This window comes from Phyllostomus hastatus, unplaced genomic scaffold (assembly GCF_019186645.2).
Source record: "Phyllostomus hastatus isolate PE091 unplaced genomic scaffold, TTU_PhHast_1.1 phas_contig_98, whole genome shotgun sequence".
NCBI lineage: Eukaryota > Metazoa > Chordata > Mammalia > Chiroptera > Phyllostomidae > Phyllostomus > Phyllostomus hastatus.
Genome location: NW_025333999.1, coordinates 1,425,676 through 1,441,675, shown reverse-complemented (window position 1 = coordinate 1,441,675; position 16,000 = coordinate 1,425,676). Strand labels below are relative to the sequence as shown.

The window sequence follows — 16,000 nt, the reverse complement described above, 5'->3', positions numbered from 1 at the left end:
ACTGCATGATAACCCAGGGACATGTGATGCCCTAGTTACAGTGGATCAACACCAGGTGCTGCGGGAGGTGGGCAGGGAATTGAGTGAATGTGACCCAGGATCCACCTGGCTGGACCCCACCTGCCATGGAGCAGGTACCCAGAGGTATCAACCAAAGTCTGTAGGTCAAGGGGAGCAGGAAGACCATTGACACCCCCACCCTACTTCTGGACAACTCTGTATGGGGTAGCTGCAGACCGGGCATGGAGAGGTCAAGGACCTTGGTAGACTTCTGCCTGGGCTGGAGTAAAGAGAGAAAGCGGGCTGGCTCACGAGGCTCTGTAGTGGTGCAATCCTTGCTCGGAGAACGTTCCTGGAGGGGTCCCTTCCTCAACTGAAGACCCTCAACAGCGTCCACCCGCGCCCGCCCTCACCCCACTTCCACAAGCTACCAGGTCCCCGCCCAGGAGCTCAGAGTAGGGGTGAGAGTGAAGTGGAAATATCCACCCCGGCCCAGCTGACTCATGGAGTGAGGCTGACTGTCTCCACGGAGAGCAGGTTGTACCTAGCTCCTACCGCCATCTGGGTGGATACCAGCTGCACCATTTTCTCAAGGCGCCATGCTCGAAGGCAAAGGGATTATCCGGGGATCAGGGACCTGCAGCACAGAAAGGAAGGGTAAAAATCCAGGGCCCGGACACCGCATTTCTCACACATTGGCAGTACTTCCATTCTTACTACTTCATTGCCACATATCAGACAGGAAAACTGGGGCTTCCAGTTGGATTAATGTCCCCCACCCCACCGCCTCCCCACAGTCCACCCGCCCTCCTTAGAAACGATGCACTCTTTCCAGGGAAATACTCAATTCCCAGATCAGAGATGTGGTTTGCCTTATTAGGGGCGGGGCTTAGCTCGTTGTGAGGCTGTACCACTGTCGTTCCCCCTTCCTATTGGTGCCCCTCGCTTTTGGGTGGGACCTCTTTAAATCGGCGCTCTAGAATTACTGTCTCCCTAGTGGCCCGTGACCCGGAAACTCTTCGGGCAACATGGCGACTTCCAGCAGCAAGAAACAGCCGGCTCAGAGTCCGTGGCCATCTGCGTTAGTAGGTAGGTCGCGCGTCGGGAGACCATTGCAAACTACAGGGCCCCGGAGCGGCCCACTGTAGGCTGGCAGCGGGGGAGGGTGGCCCCAGGGGGACCTGGCCGCTGACCCAGGGACCCATGACCTTTTGGATTACTGGTCAGGGACGTGCAGGGAAAAACTGCCCTCTGTGTATTCACCTTCTCACGTCTTTAATTTCCCATTTTGCAGAAGGGACAGCTGAGGCCCAGAGAGGTTGAGGCTCTCTCCTGAGGTCACACCGCAGGTGAACGCAGGCTGGAATTCGACCCGCGTCTGCCTCTTTCTCCCGACGAACCCAGAATTCTGGCAGCCAGCCTCAGAGTTGCTGTAGGTACACTCCACTACGGGGTTCAAATTTAAAAATTACAGACGTTTTGTAGAAATTTGGCTCTGCTTCCTATTCCACTGATACTTGCTAGGCGCCTATCATATACTAGGCACCGTCCCGGGTACTGGAGACACAGCAGAGGAAGACAGACAAAAATCCTCCGTCCACTGGGGGAGCCAGACATTGAACAAGTCAGAAATAAAAGGAACGGGTGTTTTTAGATGCCAGTAGCTGCTTAAAAAAAAAAAAAATGCATTCATCGGGATGGTGGGGGCTTTAGATAGGGAGTGGGGAAGCTGTCAGGAAAGGCCTTGCATTTGAATATAGGCCTGAATGACCAGAGACAGCTGGGGACTGATCTGGGGGAAGAAATTTCCAAACAGAAGGAAAAGCAAGTGCAAAGGCTCTGAGACTGGAATAACTTAGCTTGTTCAAGAAACAGTATAGCTGGAGCTGCCAGTAATAAGAATTGAGTTTGGAGGGGTAGACCCTATCTGATTTTATCTTAAGTGTGATAATACCATTAACAATTTCAGGCAGAGAACACTGAATTTAATTCACATTTTAAAAAGCTCCCTCTGGCCAAGGTGGGGACAACAGACTGGAAGCAAGTAAGGAAATAAGTGGGAGGCTGGCAAAGAGGTGCTGGCCTTCAGATGAAGAGAAATGGATGCATTTGGGGTGAATTTGGAAGTAGTCACCAGGATTATTTGATGGATTGAATGGGGTAGAGAGAGAGGAACACAGGGGACTCAGCAATGACTTCTAGCTTTTAGGCCTGAATTACTAGGAATGGTGGTATTATTGGCTGGGATGGGGAGGAACACATTTAAGCAGGGATCTCAGCTTGAAGCAAATTAAGTTTGAAACGACTGGGTATATGCCAAAGTGGTAGTGAGGTATGAAGGCTGGAGCTCAGGGCTGGCAATCAACATTTGGATCCATCAGCATATGGATCATCATTTCTGACTTGAACACACAGAGAAGAAACCTGGACTCTGGTTGAAATGCAGATTCTGATTCAGTAGGTCTGAGTTAGGGCTGATATTTTGCATTTCTAATAAGCTCCCAGATAATGATGCCAATGTGGCTGATCCCTGCAACACATTTTGAGTAGTGAAGGTTTAAATTAAGGTCTTAATCTTCGCTTCACATGGGAGTCATCAGAATGTGCCAAAATGTTGATGCCCAGCCCTGCCTCTAGATATTTTGATTTAATATATCTAGGGTATGGCCTAGGCGTGGGGATTTTAAACCGCTCCTTAGATAACTCTAATATGAACAAAGTTTGAGAACCATTAGAGATGCCTACAGAAATACAAAGAAGAGAGAACAAGTTGGTGACACATCTCAGGAGAGTAGACAGACAGATCCAGAATGTGGGATTCTGCAAACTTATTACTCAAAGTGTGGTTTCCCGACCTGCAGCAGCAGCATCACTTGGAAGCTTGTCAGATATGTAGCAGAGTCTGGCTCCGCCCCAGAACTGCTGAATCAGAATCTGCCTTTTAACAAGATCCCAGGTGATTTGTCTGCACATTCAAGTTTGCAAACATTGTAAACTTTAAAGAAAGAAGTGGGTTTTGTTGATTAACTGCGAAACAGACCTGGGTGCTGAGAAGAAAACCAAGTGTCAAGAAAAGGTGGGAGGAGGGCCTCACCAGTGCCACATGCTTCTGAGAAATCAAGCAAAAGGAGGTCTGAGAAGTAATCACTGGCTTTGGTTAAATCTATTTGGTTAAAAAAGTAAATCTATTTGCAGATGACATGATCATGACAAGGAATCCAATGAAAAGCTGTTAGAGCCAATAAGCGAGTTGTACAAAGTTGCAGTATACATACAAGATCAACATGTAAAAATAAGTTCTATTTCTGTGTACTAGCAATGACCAGTTCAGAAATGAAGAAAATACTCCCATATATAATAGCTTCATAAATAATGAAATACAAATAAATTTAACACAAGAAATAAAAGACTGGTACACTGAAACTATAAAACATTGTTGAAAGAAATTGAAGAACTAAATAAATGGTCATGGAAAAAATACAATAAAAAAGATCTAAATAAACACAGAGGTAGCCCATGTTCATGGATCAGAAGACTTAATATTCTTATTAAGGCACCAATATTCCCCAAATTGATCTACAGAATCAACACAATCCCTGTCAAAATCCCTCTGGCTTTTTGCAGAAATTTGCAGCTGATTCTAAAATTCACGTGTAATTGCAAGGGACTGGGAATAGCTGAAACAATCTTGTAAAAGGAGAACAAAGCTGGAGGACTTATGTTTCCTGATTTTAAAACTTATAAAACCACAATAAGCAAAATAGTGTGGTACTGGCATAAGCCCCAACATAGAAATCAAGGGAATAGAACTGAGAGCCCAGAAATAAATCCCTTTGGCTTCTCATTCCCATCTCCCTCCACCATAACCCTGACTCATTTGCCATCCAGAATACTTGAAGGTCTGAAGCATGCTTGGGCTTTGACTCTCCCTTCATACCTTTGTCTTCTCTTTCCTTCTGCCTGCACTCTCATCCCATGCCTGCTTTGTCTTTTCCTACTTATTCTTCAAGGCCAGCTCAAGTGACACCTTGCTTTACTCTTCCAGAAGCGGCCTATTGATGACCCCATGGTACTTATTAATAATGCTGTAAGAACACTCACTTCATATAGCATTGCAGCAGGTCATGTCTGTGACCTGGCTGAGGCTGATAGCTGTAGGGAAGCCACTCTATCCTATTCATGTGTGTCCCTTATATCTATACCTAACTCATTTCCTGGCCCATGGTAGAGGCTCAAAGATGGTGTAATCAGTAAATGTTTAGGGGCATCATTTGTCAGTCTGCCTTTATAGGCAGTGTGATGAGCTTGTGGAGAGCAGATTAATTCTGAGGTCTCATGCAAGCAGCATTCCTGTGGCTCTCGGAGTAACTGCTAATAAAGGAGTTAGGCTTGGCAGAATCTGGGTTAAAGACTCTGCCTGCCCTGTTCCAGGCTGAATGGGAAGGCAGCATGGTGCTATAGCTGGAGCATGGTACCTAGAGTCAAGAGAGCCAACCTGAAGCCCTGGCTCTGTCACCAACTAATCCCTCTATCTCTGTGAGCTTCACGTTCTTTGTGTGATGAAGCTCTTGGGTTGGAGAGTCTCTCCAGGCATTCCTGACTCCAATGTACAAGTGCTGCATTCTGTAGGAGTTTGGAAGCAAGGGAACACGGTTCTCCAGATCCCCAGAACACCTGAGGAGCTGTGAAGGATGGGGCAACTGGATTATGAGAACCAGCCCTGTACTGTGGGCAGGGACCTTGGTTCTTACCAACTTTCCCTGTGCATGTACTCTGGTTATCTATTTGTTGGATAAAAATGACACCAAATTTGGAGGATGAAAACAATAAAAATAAACCCTTAACATTTATGCTCAATTAATTTTCAGTGAGAGTGCTAAGACAATAAAATGGGGAAAGAATAGTCTCTTCATCAAACAGTATTAGGATAACTGGACCCCTTTCTCACACAATACACAAAAACTCAGTGGGTCATACACCTAAAAATAAGAGCTAAAAGTCTTAGAAGAAAATCTTCATGACCTTGGCTCAGCAATTGTTCTGCAGTTACAACATCACGAGCAGAACTAGGAGAGAAAAACATAAAATGGGCTTCATCAGAATGTAAAACTTGTGTTGCAGTGACGACAAGTACAAAGTCAACCCAAGGAATGGGAGACATTAGTTTTAAATCATCAAGGTTTAGTATCCAGAATATATAAAGAACTCTTACAACTCAATAATAAAAAGAGAAATAACCCATTTTTAAAAATAGACAAAGGATCAATAGACATTTCCACAGTGAAGATACAGAATAGCCAATAAGCACATGAAAAGCTCGTTGTCATTAGGGAAATGCAAGTCCAAACCTCAAGGAGATACCATTTCACACTCAATAGGATGTCTGTACTCAAAAAGACACAATAAGTATTAACAAGGATGTGGAGATGTGGAGAAATTGGAACCCTTATACATTGCTGGTGGGGATGTAAAATGGTACTGCTACTCTGGAAAACAGCTTCAGGGTTCCTCAAAATGTTAAGCATTGAGTTACCATATATGCCAGCAATATGACTTCTAAGTATATACCCAAGAGAAGAGTAAACACATGTTCACACAAAAGCTTCTACATGAGTGTTTTTAGCAGCGTTAGTCATAATATTAAAAACAAAAGCGGGAACAACCCAAATGTCCATCAGTTGATGGATGGATAAATAAAACGTTGTATCTATACAATGGAAATTTCTTGGCAATTAAAAGGAATGAAGTTGGATACATGCTACAACATGGATAAACCTTGAAAACATGCTAAATGAAAGGTGCTAGCCTTGCCCTGACCTGTGTGGCTCAGTTGGTTGGGCATTGTCCTGCAAAGAGATGGGTCATGGGTTCCATTCTCAGTCAGGGCACATGCCTGGGGTGCAGGTTCAGTCCCCAGTCAGGGAACGTGTAAGAGGCAACCAATCAATGTTTCTCACATCGATGCTTCACTACTCTTTCTCCCTCCCCTCCCCTTTCTCTAAAAATAAATAAAATCTTCAAGAAGGAATAGACAAGTGCTAGCCACAAGAGAACGTGTGTTCTATGATTCCATTTGTATGAAACGCCCAGAGTAGGCAAGTTTATAGAGATGGAAAGTTACTGCTTGTCTAGAGCTGAGCACGAAGGGAAATGAGAGTGATGGTTAGTTTTTTTCCAGAGCGAGAAAAATGTTCTAAGATTAGATTACAGTGATGGTTGCACAACTCTGAATATACTTAAAAAAATGAACTTTAAAAGGTGGACTGTATAGTATATGACTAAAGTTAAAAAATGACCTAGTATGGAGAACAGCTAGTGGTGGGGGTAGGATAGAGGGTGGAGGAATTGAGCGAAAAAGAAAAAGGACTCATGGACGTGGACAACAGGGCAATGATTGCTGGGGGGAGAAAGGTATAGGGGACTAAATGGTAATGGAAAAATATAATATGATGTGTATTTAAAAAAATTGAAAACTTTTTAAAAAATGGCCTGGTAGGGTAGGGGACCATGATAGCAATTCCTCCAGATAGTGGAGCAAGGACCCTGATTGTAGCAGTCATTTAAGCTCCTTCTTGCGGGTGAGGAAACCAGTGGGGCTGGTGACTTAGCTGTGCAGTCTGGATGTGGCCTCTACCGAAGAGAGGAGTCTCATCTCCGTTGGTGGACGGGGTGCCAGCCTGATGCTGTCTCTTCTCCCTCATCCAGGTGGTTGTCCAACAAGCAGAGGCATGAGCTGGGCCCAAGGCATCCTGCTAGCCCGGAGCCTCTCTCAGGGCTGGAGAGGCGTCTGTGGCACCATCCTCACGAGAGCCCCCTTCTCTCAGGTAACTGCCAGCCAAGCAGTCATCAGGGTGGAGAAAGGCAGGCAGACAGGCCTGGGATTTGCTCCCAAGCATTTTAGAATCCACCCCATGGTAAAGCCAGCTTGTGGGGGAGGGGCGCGGAGAGACAGATGTGGGCTGGTCTATCCGCTCTGAGGGCCCACTGAATGTTTCTTACTCATTTTAAAAAGTGCTGCTGCCCACATGTATCAGAGGGTTGAATTTGAAAACAAGGATGTAGCCTTGTCTGATGTGGCTCAGTGGACTGAGCGCTGGTCTGTGAACTGAAAGGTCACTGGTTCAATCCCCAGTCAGGGCACATGGCTGGGTTGTGGGCCAGGTCCCCAGTTGGGGATGTGTGAGAGGCAACAGATTGATGTATCTTTCACATTTTGCTGTTTCTTTCCCTCTCCTTCTCCCTCTCTCCCCTTCTCTCTAAAAGTAAATAAATAACATTAAAAAAAAAGAAAAAAAGGAAAGAAGGATGTATGAGCTAACTGCATTTGGGTTGTACCTCTGAGTAACTCCTACATCCACTGGTAAGGATGTGGGCGGAAAACTGAATTTCTGTCCCTTACCCAAAGTGACCAGATGGCCAAGGCTGATCAATGGCCATAGATTGCAACAAGAGCAACGATGGTGGTAGTGATACTATTAAATGCTCTCTTATAGAGTCCTTCCTCTGTGCCAGGCCCTGCGCTGTGCATTTCATTTACATTATCTCCCTTGTGGGGTCTCTCCTTTTATTAGGTATTCCAGAATTGCCTTTCCAATTTTTGTTTTAAGCCCATACCACCTACTTGCCTACATTTTCACTTTAAATGAACGCCTATTTGTTTGTTTGTTTGATGTCACCTTATGTAAGCAACACTTCAGGGTGGCTGTTGGGGCAGCAGAGTGGAGACTCCAATCCCAGTTCTGCTGCTCTGCAGCTGTGTTACACCATGCAGCCCAGTTCCCCCCTCTTGGCCTCAGTTTCTTCATCTGTAAAATGGGTACAATAAGTTTTCAACAATGCCTGGAACATAAGACTATTCAGTAAACATTCAATTCAAATTTAAATAAGAAATTTGTTAGCTTATCATCTGTAGAGCAGGGGTCAGCACACTTTTTCATAAAGGGTCAGATAGTAAATATTTTGGGCTTCGCAAGCCACACAGTCTCCATCACAAGTATTCAACTCTGCCATAGGCCAGACATAATGAATGAGCATGCCCGTGTTCCAATAAAACTTTATTGACAAATGCAGGCAGTTTGCCCTAAGGCAGTGGTTTGCTGACTTCTGCTATGGAGGGATCTGGTCTGCTCCCAGCACCATGGACTCCTTATTCTGGAAACAAGATCTCCTTAACCCAAGGTAGATGCCATCATAACAGATGAGGAAACTGAGGCCTGCATTGTAGAGTAGGTGTCACTTGGCAGAGAACAGTCAAGCTGAGCCTCCTGCTGACTCCAAAAATCTGCATTTTTTAATCTTGGTTTTTGTTCTTATGGGTTTTTTGCCTGTCTTTAACTCAGTTTTGGATATTTATCTTTTGAACAGGTAATACAGTTAGTTACAATAGACAACATAGTTCAAAATTCAAACAGTTCTGAGGTTACATCATGACAAGGGTCTGTCCTCCTGTCTGGCCTCTGCTGAGCTCCAGAGGCAACAGGTGATGCTACTGGCTTACCATATTTCCTCCCAGAGATATTTCACAGACACAAAAAATATACGCGCATGTAGTCAGTTCTCATTGCTCACACAGTTGTGATGTGTAAGGTTGCTGCATGCACTGAATTAGTGATTCCTAAACTTTTGCTCCCAGGAGGATGAGATAAGCTTCCTGTGAGCCTCTTGTCACATTTTCTTCAACCACTCAATACATAACCTTATTGTATGTATGTTTCTGTTTAAACACACCTTATTTAATATATATGTTTGCCCTGACTGGTGTGGCTCAGTTAGTTGGACATCATCCTGCAAAGTAAAACACTATGGGTTTGATTCCTAGTCAGGGCACATGCCTTGGAGCATATATGAGAGGCAACCCATCAATGTTTCTCTCCTTCTCTTTCTCCCTCCTTTCCCCTCTCTCTAAAATAAATAGGTAAATAAATAAAATCTTTATTTTTAAAAATATTTTATTTATTTATTTTTAGACAGAGGGGAAGGGAAGGAGAAAGACAGAGAAACATCAGTGTGTGGTTGCCTCTTGTAAGCCCCCCACCAGGGACCTGGGCCTGCAACCTTTTGGTATGCAGGCCCGCACTCAATCCACTGAGCTACACCAGCCAGAGCAAAATCTTTAAAAATATCTATATAGCTGATTAATTAGCATTGAACTCACAGCCAGCTGCACTATAACTCATGCCTAAATGAAGCTTATCTACCACATGTATTTTTTTCTGTAAGCAATAGCAGGACCTTCTTGCAGGTAGAAATGCTAGGCAGCACTTCTGCAACTCACTTGGGGGCCATATTCAAAAGCAAAATCACATACACAAAAAATAAAAAGATGCAAGAAACGTGCATCAGAGCCAAAATTAGAAGGCAGAGCATCAACTTGTTCAACCTCCACCACACATGTCCATGAAGGACCAGGAAAGTGCCATGAGCGATTATTGACTTGGGGATTATAAATAAATTTTAGCAAATAGGCAAATTCAGAAATACAGAATCTTCAGATAATGAGGATCTATTGTATATACCTTGAAGCCCATCCAGGTAACATGAGACTTCCTCAGTGTGTCTTAGAACAGCAGGTGCTCCTTCCCCAAGTTCACAGCCACTTGCTTTATCATTTCCTTGCCTATGCACATTGGGGCCATTTCCACTGGTACACAGATGCACAAAAGTCATTAGGTACAAGTGTGTTTAGAGGTGTCAGATTTAAATACCAGATGCAGGATTGCTGCAACAGAGGGTATGTTTGTCCTCATGGTGAATATTGTTGAATTGCCTCCGTGGGGGTTTTACCATTGTGTTCTCCAGTCTGTCGTGGTGCCTGATCTTGGGTTTGTAACCACAACACACCTCTTCAGAGGCCCTTAGGGATGCCCCTTGGCATCTCTCCCAGGAAAGAGCCAGCTGGCAGTCCCTGAGAAGCACTGGGAGGTACCAGATTTGAACAGTGGTTCTCTGTCCCCAGGTACCCTCCCAGGCCCCTCGAGGGCTCCACTGCAGTACAGCCACCCACAACTCCGACTCATCTCTGGTCCCAAGCCCACCTGAGCCCTTGCGAGGGCCCACCAAGGCCCTGTCACCCCACGAAGAGCTGTTTAGGCAGTCACCGGATATGGCCCGGGACAAGGCCAGTTTTGTGCGAGCCGTGCAGAACTTTGGACAGCACAACGTGCACAAGCGGGGCCACGTGGACTTCATTTACCTGGCCCTGCGCAAGATGCGGGAGTATGGTGTTGAGCAGGACCTGGCAGTCTACAACCTGCTGCTCGACATCTTCCCCAAGGAGGTCTTCCGTCCTCGCAACATCTTCCAGAGAATCTTCATCCACTACCCACGGCAGCAGGAGTGTGGGGTTGCTGTGCTGGAGCAGATGGAGAACCACGGTGAGGCCAATAGGCTCAGGGTGTGGGAGTGGCTGCCCACCTCTCCCAGGTCTGGGCCTCTCTGTTACTCTGGCTCTGATGTGTGTCCTCGCTGTCTGGCCTGCTCCACTTCCCCCTCTCCCAGTCTCTCTTTCTGCCTCTCATCTCTTTCCTCTCTCCCTCTGACTTTCCCTTTAAATTCTCTCAGATTCTCTCCTCCCTCTCTGGCATCAATTTCCTGACTCAATTCTTGCTGTCTCTGGTTCTTTCCACCTGACCCTCACCATAATTTCCTCTTGGTCCTGGGCCCCTCCAATGGTCTCTGTTTCCGATGTCTCCCCTCTCTGCCCCATCCCTGAGGCTCTCCTGCCATCCACCTGGCACAGGGGTGATGCCCAACAAGGAGACAGAGTTCCTGCTGATTCAGATATTTGGGCGCAAAAGCCATCCCATGCTCAAGTTCGTGCGCATGAGGCTGTGGTTCTCCCGCTTCAAGAACGTCAACCCCTTCCCTGTGCCCCGGGACCTGCCTCAGGATCCAGTTGACCTGGCCAGGTTGGGCCTGCGACATATAGAGCCTGACCTCAGCGCCAGAGTCACCGTCTACCAGGTATCTACCCTTGTCTACACCCTCAGCTGCCACCCAGGGCTGGGTCCCCCTTTACTCAGCCTAACAGGCCACAATTCCAAGTTGGTTGCTCAGTCACTGTAAATGAAATATTCCATATCCTGCCCCCGTGTCCTGAGGGCCCCAGTCATGCCAGGCCACACAAGGGATCCAAAGAGAGCCCCTCATAGAACTCGTCTGCTTATGGAGACCAACCCTGGTAAGTTTCTTTCAGAGCCACTGTTACTAAGATGGAGAAGCTCAGGAGGCCATGGTAGCCCAGAAGGGGCAGCCATGGAGGGCTTCTTGGAGGAAGTGAAGGTGAGCTTAAGCAGGACAGAAGGGTCAGAGAGAGTATTCCAGGCAGAGGGAGCAGCATGGGCCAGGGTCTAGGGAAATGCTGAAAGGTCTTCCTTTGGTGTGGGGGTTGGGGCTGGGGAGAAGAGGGTAGGATTACAATGGATTAAAGAGCTTGTTTTTGAACGTGTTGGTGAGGAAAGAGCCTAGAAGAGGCATGGGGTGAAAATCATGTTTCTGGAGGGAGTTGCGATTTCCCAAGTGCTCTCCGGTAGCCATGTGGATGGTGTTGGATGGTGCGGGGAAAGCACAGAGGGCATAGGATAGTGGGTGATGAGGTAACCAGTGAGAGAACTCGGCATCTAACTCAGTTCTTCATTTTTTAAAGTAATGCATTAAAAAGCCAAACAGTAAACAAGAGCACAGAGTGAAGAGTTCTCTCCTTTTCTGGCCCTTCAGTCCTGTCTCCCTCAGAGGTGATCATTTCCATGTCCCCTTCCAGAGATCCTATGTGTTTGCAAGCAAATATATATATTTTTTGCACCTGTATCCTATATATATATATATAAATACTCTATCTTCCTGGGCCTCGCTATGAAAAATACATACATAAAGCATGGTAAAATCACTGACACTACCCAGATTTAGAATAGAAACAATCCAAGTATCCATCAAGAGGGAACTGTGCATCTAGACTGTGACACCGCGATCAAAGATTTGTGAAAAATGCAAAGTGAAAAGATGAAGTATGCACAGTAGTATAGTCAGCTATCTTCAGTGTAAGAAGGAAAATTAAAGTGCGTATACCTGTTTACCTATTTTCACAAAAATAAATAATGCTAGGATAAGTCAGAGATGGATACAAATGTTCATCTCTGGGCAGGCAGAGGAGATGGGGTAGAGAGAACAGGAATAGACTAGAGACATGGTTTTATTTTAAATGGGTTGGCTTTTAAACTATGCAATTGTTTATTGTGTTTTTAAAAATAAAAGAAGCCCTGACTGGTGTGGCTCAATGGACTGAGCACCAGCCTGCAAACCAAAGGTCACCAGTTAGATTTCCAGTCAGGGCACATGCTTGGGTTGCAGGCCAGGTCCCCAGTAGGGGTGCATAAGAGGCAACCACATATTGATGGTTCTCTTCCTCTCTTTCTCCCTCACTTCCCCTATCTAAAAATAAATAAAATCTTAAAAAATAAAAAACTAAAACAAAAAATACCAAAATTGAAAACAAATAGATGTAGCTAAATATCTGATAGCGTGACCAATGACAGAAAAAATCTTCCAAGTCACTGTCATCTGACTGCCCATCCTCAGTGACATGTATTCTAAGAAATAAGATCTGCAGAGAAAGCCTTTATTCAATCCCATTGCATTATAGATAGTAGTAATATCAAAACTTTATGTATATCGATGGTAAGTCATATATCGATGGGTAGTACATATATTACTACTGATAGGAACAAGATTTTTAGTATGAAAAGTTATATAATCAAATTTTTTTCTTGTCTCTTTCTTTTTTAAATGTGTATCTAAAAATTCCATGTTGTTAAATTTGAAATGAAAAATCAGTATAAATATGTTGTCCAGTAAAAGGGCCCAAGAGTAAAATATATACTTTTTCCACCCCCAAAAATAAACTTTTGAAAATGTTTCTCCTAAAGGAGATCATATATATGGTGATGGGAGGAGATTTGACTTTGGGTTTTAAAGAAGGCTATATACAGGTGACGTACCACAGGATTATACACTTGAAGCCTATATAATTTTATCAACCAATGTCACCCCGTAAAATTTAATTTAAAAAAAAGTGTTTCCCCAATGGCAGAGCATTACACATCTCCTGCGTTTACCTTTTGCTGATTTCACTTAATTATATGGTTGGTGGTCCATTCTATTTGTACCCATGATCCACCTGAATTCTTTTTAACCTGAAAGAATGGACAACATGTGTGCCAACAGTGTACACTCTCAGCTATTTCAATCAAAGCATGTGTGCATTTTAAAATATTTTATTTATTTATTTTCAAAGACAGAGGAAGGGAAGGAGATAGAGAGTGGAACATCAATGTGTGGTTGCCTCTTACACGCCCCTACTGGGGACCTGGCCTGCAACCCAGGCATGTGCCCTGACTGGGAATCTTAACTGGTGACCTTTGGTTCGCAGGCCGGTGCTCAGTCCATTGAGCCACACCAGCCAGGGCCGTATGTGCATTTTTAAAAATTAAATTTCATTTAGTTTTCTGAATTACATTCAGTGTGTAAAATTAATATACAAAAGGGCATTCCTTCCCTCCCTGTCCTTTGCAAAGGCAACCACTATGACTTCTTGGGTCTTCTTCCTGGAATGTTTTATGTGAGATTTTTTCCCCCTAAATTTCACAAGCACTGAGCACTTACTTATATGCCAGCCACTGCTCTTGGCACTTTAGAACCATCTCAAGTAAGTGCTGCTATTACCCCTATCTGAATTGGAGAAACTGAGGCATGGGTATAGCAACTTGACCAAGGTCACACAGACTGGCAGAGCCCAGATTTTAATGCAGGTGGGTGGGCTCCAGGGTTCCCGATGTGTGAGCATTCTTAAATGTTAGCAGCTATTATGCTGAACTGGATAGACATGAGGAGTGTGGAATGGGCTTGAGTGACATGTAGGATGCCTGGTAGACAAGTCCAAAATTTGCTGGGACCCATCTTTCCCCATTTCTCCCCAGCTCCTCCTAGGGGCTGGGGGCTGCAAGCTTCCACCCCCTACTCTTTTTTTTTTTTTTTTTTTAGTTTTTATTTATTGATTTTAGAGAGAGAGGAAGGGAGAAACATTGATTTGTTGTTCCACTTATTTATGCATTCATTGGCTGATTCTTGTATCTGCCCTGATCCGGGATGGAACAGCAACCTTGGCCTATCAGGGTAAAGCTCTAATCAACTGAGCAACCCCACCAGGGCCCACCCCTACTCTTTTTTGCAGATGCCTCCATCTAAAGACTCCACAGGTACAGCGGATCCCACTGAGCAGTACATTGTAGGTAAGGCCCTGTGCATGGGTTTTCACCAAGCCTGCTGGGTGGACTCCTTGGGCCTTTGGATACAGCACCTCACCAGGGCCCGTTGGGTATGGGTTTTACCACACCAGGTATCCAGAGTCCTGATCAACAGGCTGCCCTGGCCCGCCACAACCCAGCCCGGCCTATCTTCGTCGAGGGCCCCTTCTCTTTGTGGCTGCACAACAAATGTGTCTACTACCACATCCTCAGAGCAGAATTGGTGCCCCCTGAGGAAAGGGTGAGGACGCAAATCTTAAATGGACAGAGTGCGGTGGGTTGGCACTGCCCTGAGGGATGGTGGGGGCTCAGAGATTGTGAGGGGGGTAACAGTTCCTGGTGATGGTAGTGGGGAGGCTACAGGTGGCTGCAAGATCTTGGGCCTCTGACTCTGCTTGCACCCTCCTCCCTGGAATAGGAAGTGGGAGAAATTCCAGAGGAATGGAACCTCTACTACCCGATGCAGCTGGACTTGGACTACGGGAGGAGCGGCTGGGATGACTATGAGTTTGACATCAATGAAGGTAAAAACAAGGATGAGCAGGACTGCACACACTAGGGTAGGTGTGGCCTGTGGGGTCCAAGAGTGGGGCCCAGGCTGAGACCCCACCTCGATACCAAACACAGACCCAGCAGATGCCCAAGTCCACACATACACACACCTGAAAGGCTCCAGGCCTGTCATTTCTTCGTCATAGAGCACCTCTGTGCTGGCTACTGAGTATGACCAGGACAGGGCCAGTGGGGGAACAGGCAAGTTACATTCTTGGAGTTTCAAGGGAGTAGCATACCACCCAGTCTCAGGTGGGGAGTGAGAGGACTTTCTGGTGAAATCTTGAAGGAGGTATCACACAGGTGAAGAATGGAATGGGCAGACTAGGCAGAGTACATATCCTGAGCAAAGGCTTGGACACACTGAAAGGGAGCTTAAAGCCCCTGCCCTTTTCCAGTAAGTGGTGTAGGCATGAGGTAGGATGTGGGGGCTGGCACAGTCCCCACTGCACAAATTCTGAGAGCCTGTCTCTCCCAACAGTGGAGGAAGGCCCTGTTTTCGCCATATGTATGGCAGGTGCCCATGACCAGGCCACATTGGCCAAGTGGATCCAGGGCCTGCAGGAGACCAACCCAGCCCTAGCCAAGATCCCTGTGGTCTTCCGCCTAGCAGCGTCCACAGGGGAGCTCCAGGCATCCTCAGGACTGGAGGAGCCGTTCCCACCACCACTCAATGGGCAGGAAGAAGAGGAAGACGATCCACAGCGACACCAGCAGGGCCAGAGCTGAGGCTTGAGCAGGCACAGGCTTGGACTGGTGTGAAAGCATGAGATTACCTTTGAATGTAGAGCAAATAAAAGTTTTCCGGATTGGGGCTGCCTTCCCTCCTCTCTGGCAGTGTAACATCCCTGCCCCTTCAATGCCTCGTGGCATGGCTTCTCAAGGGCTCTCCAGAATCCAGGACTGATAGGAAGGTCGGATCCCTGGCCTTCCCTTTGCCTTCATGTGACAACTCCCACCTTTACATGCACTGAGGATAAAGGCGTGAAGGGAGAAACCCCCCTCACCCACCTGCCGAGGTCTACGGATTCGTCTGCCGCTTTCTTCCCAGGGTTGTCTTCAAACCTTCAGCTCTTTCCTCCATACGAAGTTAGAAAGTTTAACAGAAATGAAGTGAGAAATGGGTTGTCCCTCGTGCTTGTTTCACGCAT

General features: G+C 46.0%; 1 protein-coding gene across 1 annotated transcript; it reads left to right on the top strand.

The window, feature by feature from the left end:
• Nucleotides 1-1,296: 1,296 nt before the first annotated feature.
• Nucleotides 1,297-15,663, top strand: ECSIT (ECSIT signaling integrator). Its single transcript, XM_045852942.1, has 8 exons — nt 1,297-1,432; nt 6,706-6,824; nt 9,956-10,373; nt 10,739-10,962; nt 14,225-14,282; nt 14,390-14,538; nt 14,716-14,821; nt 15,331-15,663. Exons 2-8 carry the CDS (start codon nt 6,729-6,731, stop codon nt 15,576-15,578), a joined length of 1,299 nt encoding a protein of 432 aa, XP_045708898.1. The 5' UTR covers nt 1,297-1,432; nt 6,706-6,728; the 3' UTR covers nt 15,579-15,663.
• Nucleotides 15,664-16,000: the final 337 nt, after the last annotated feature.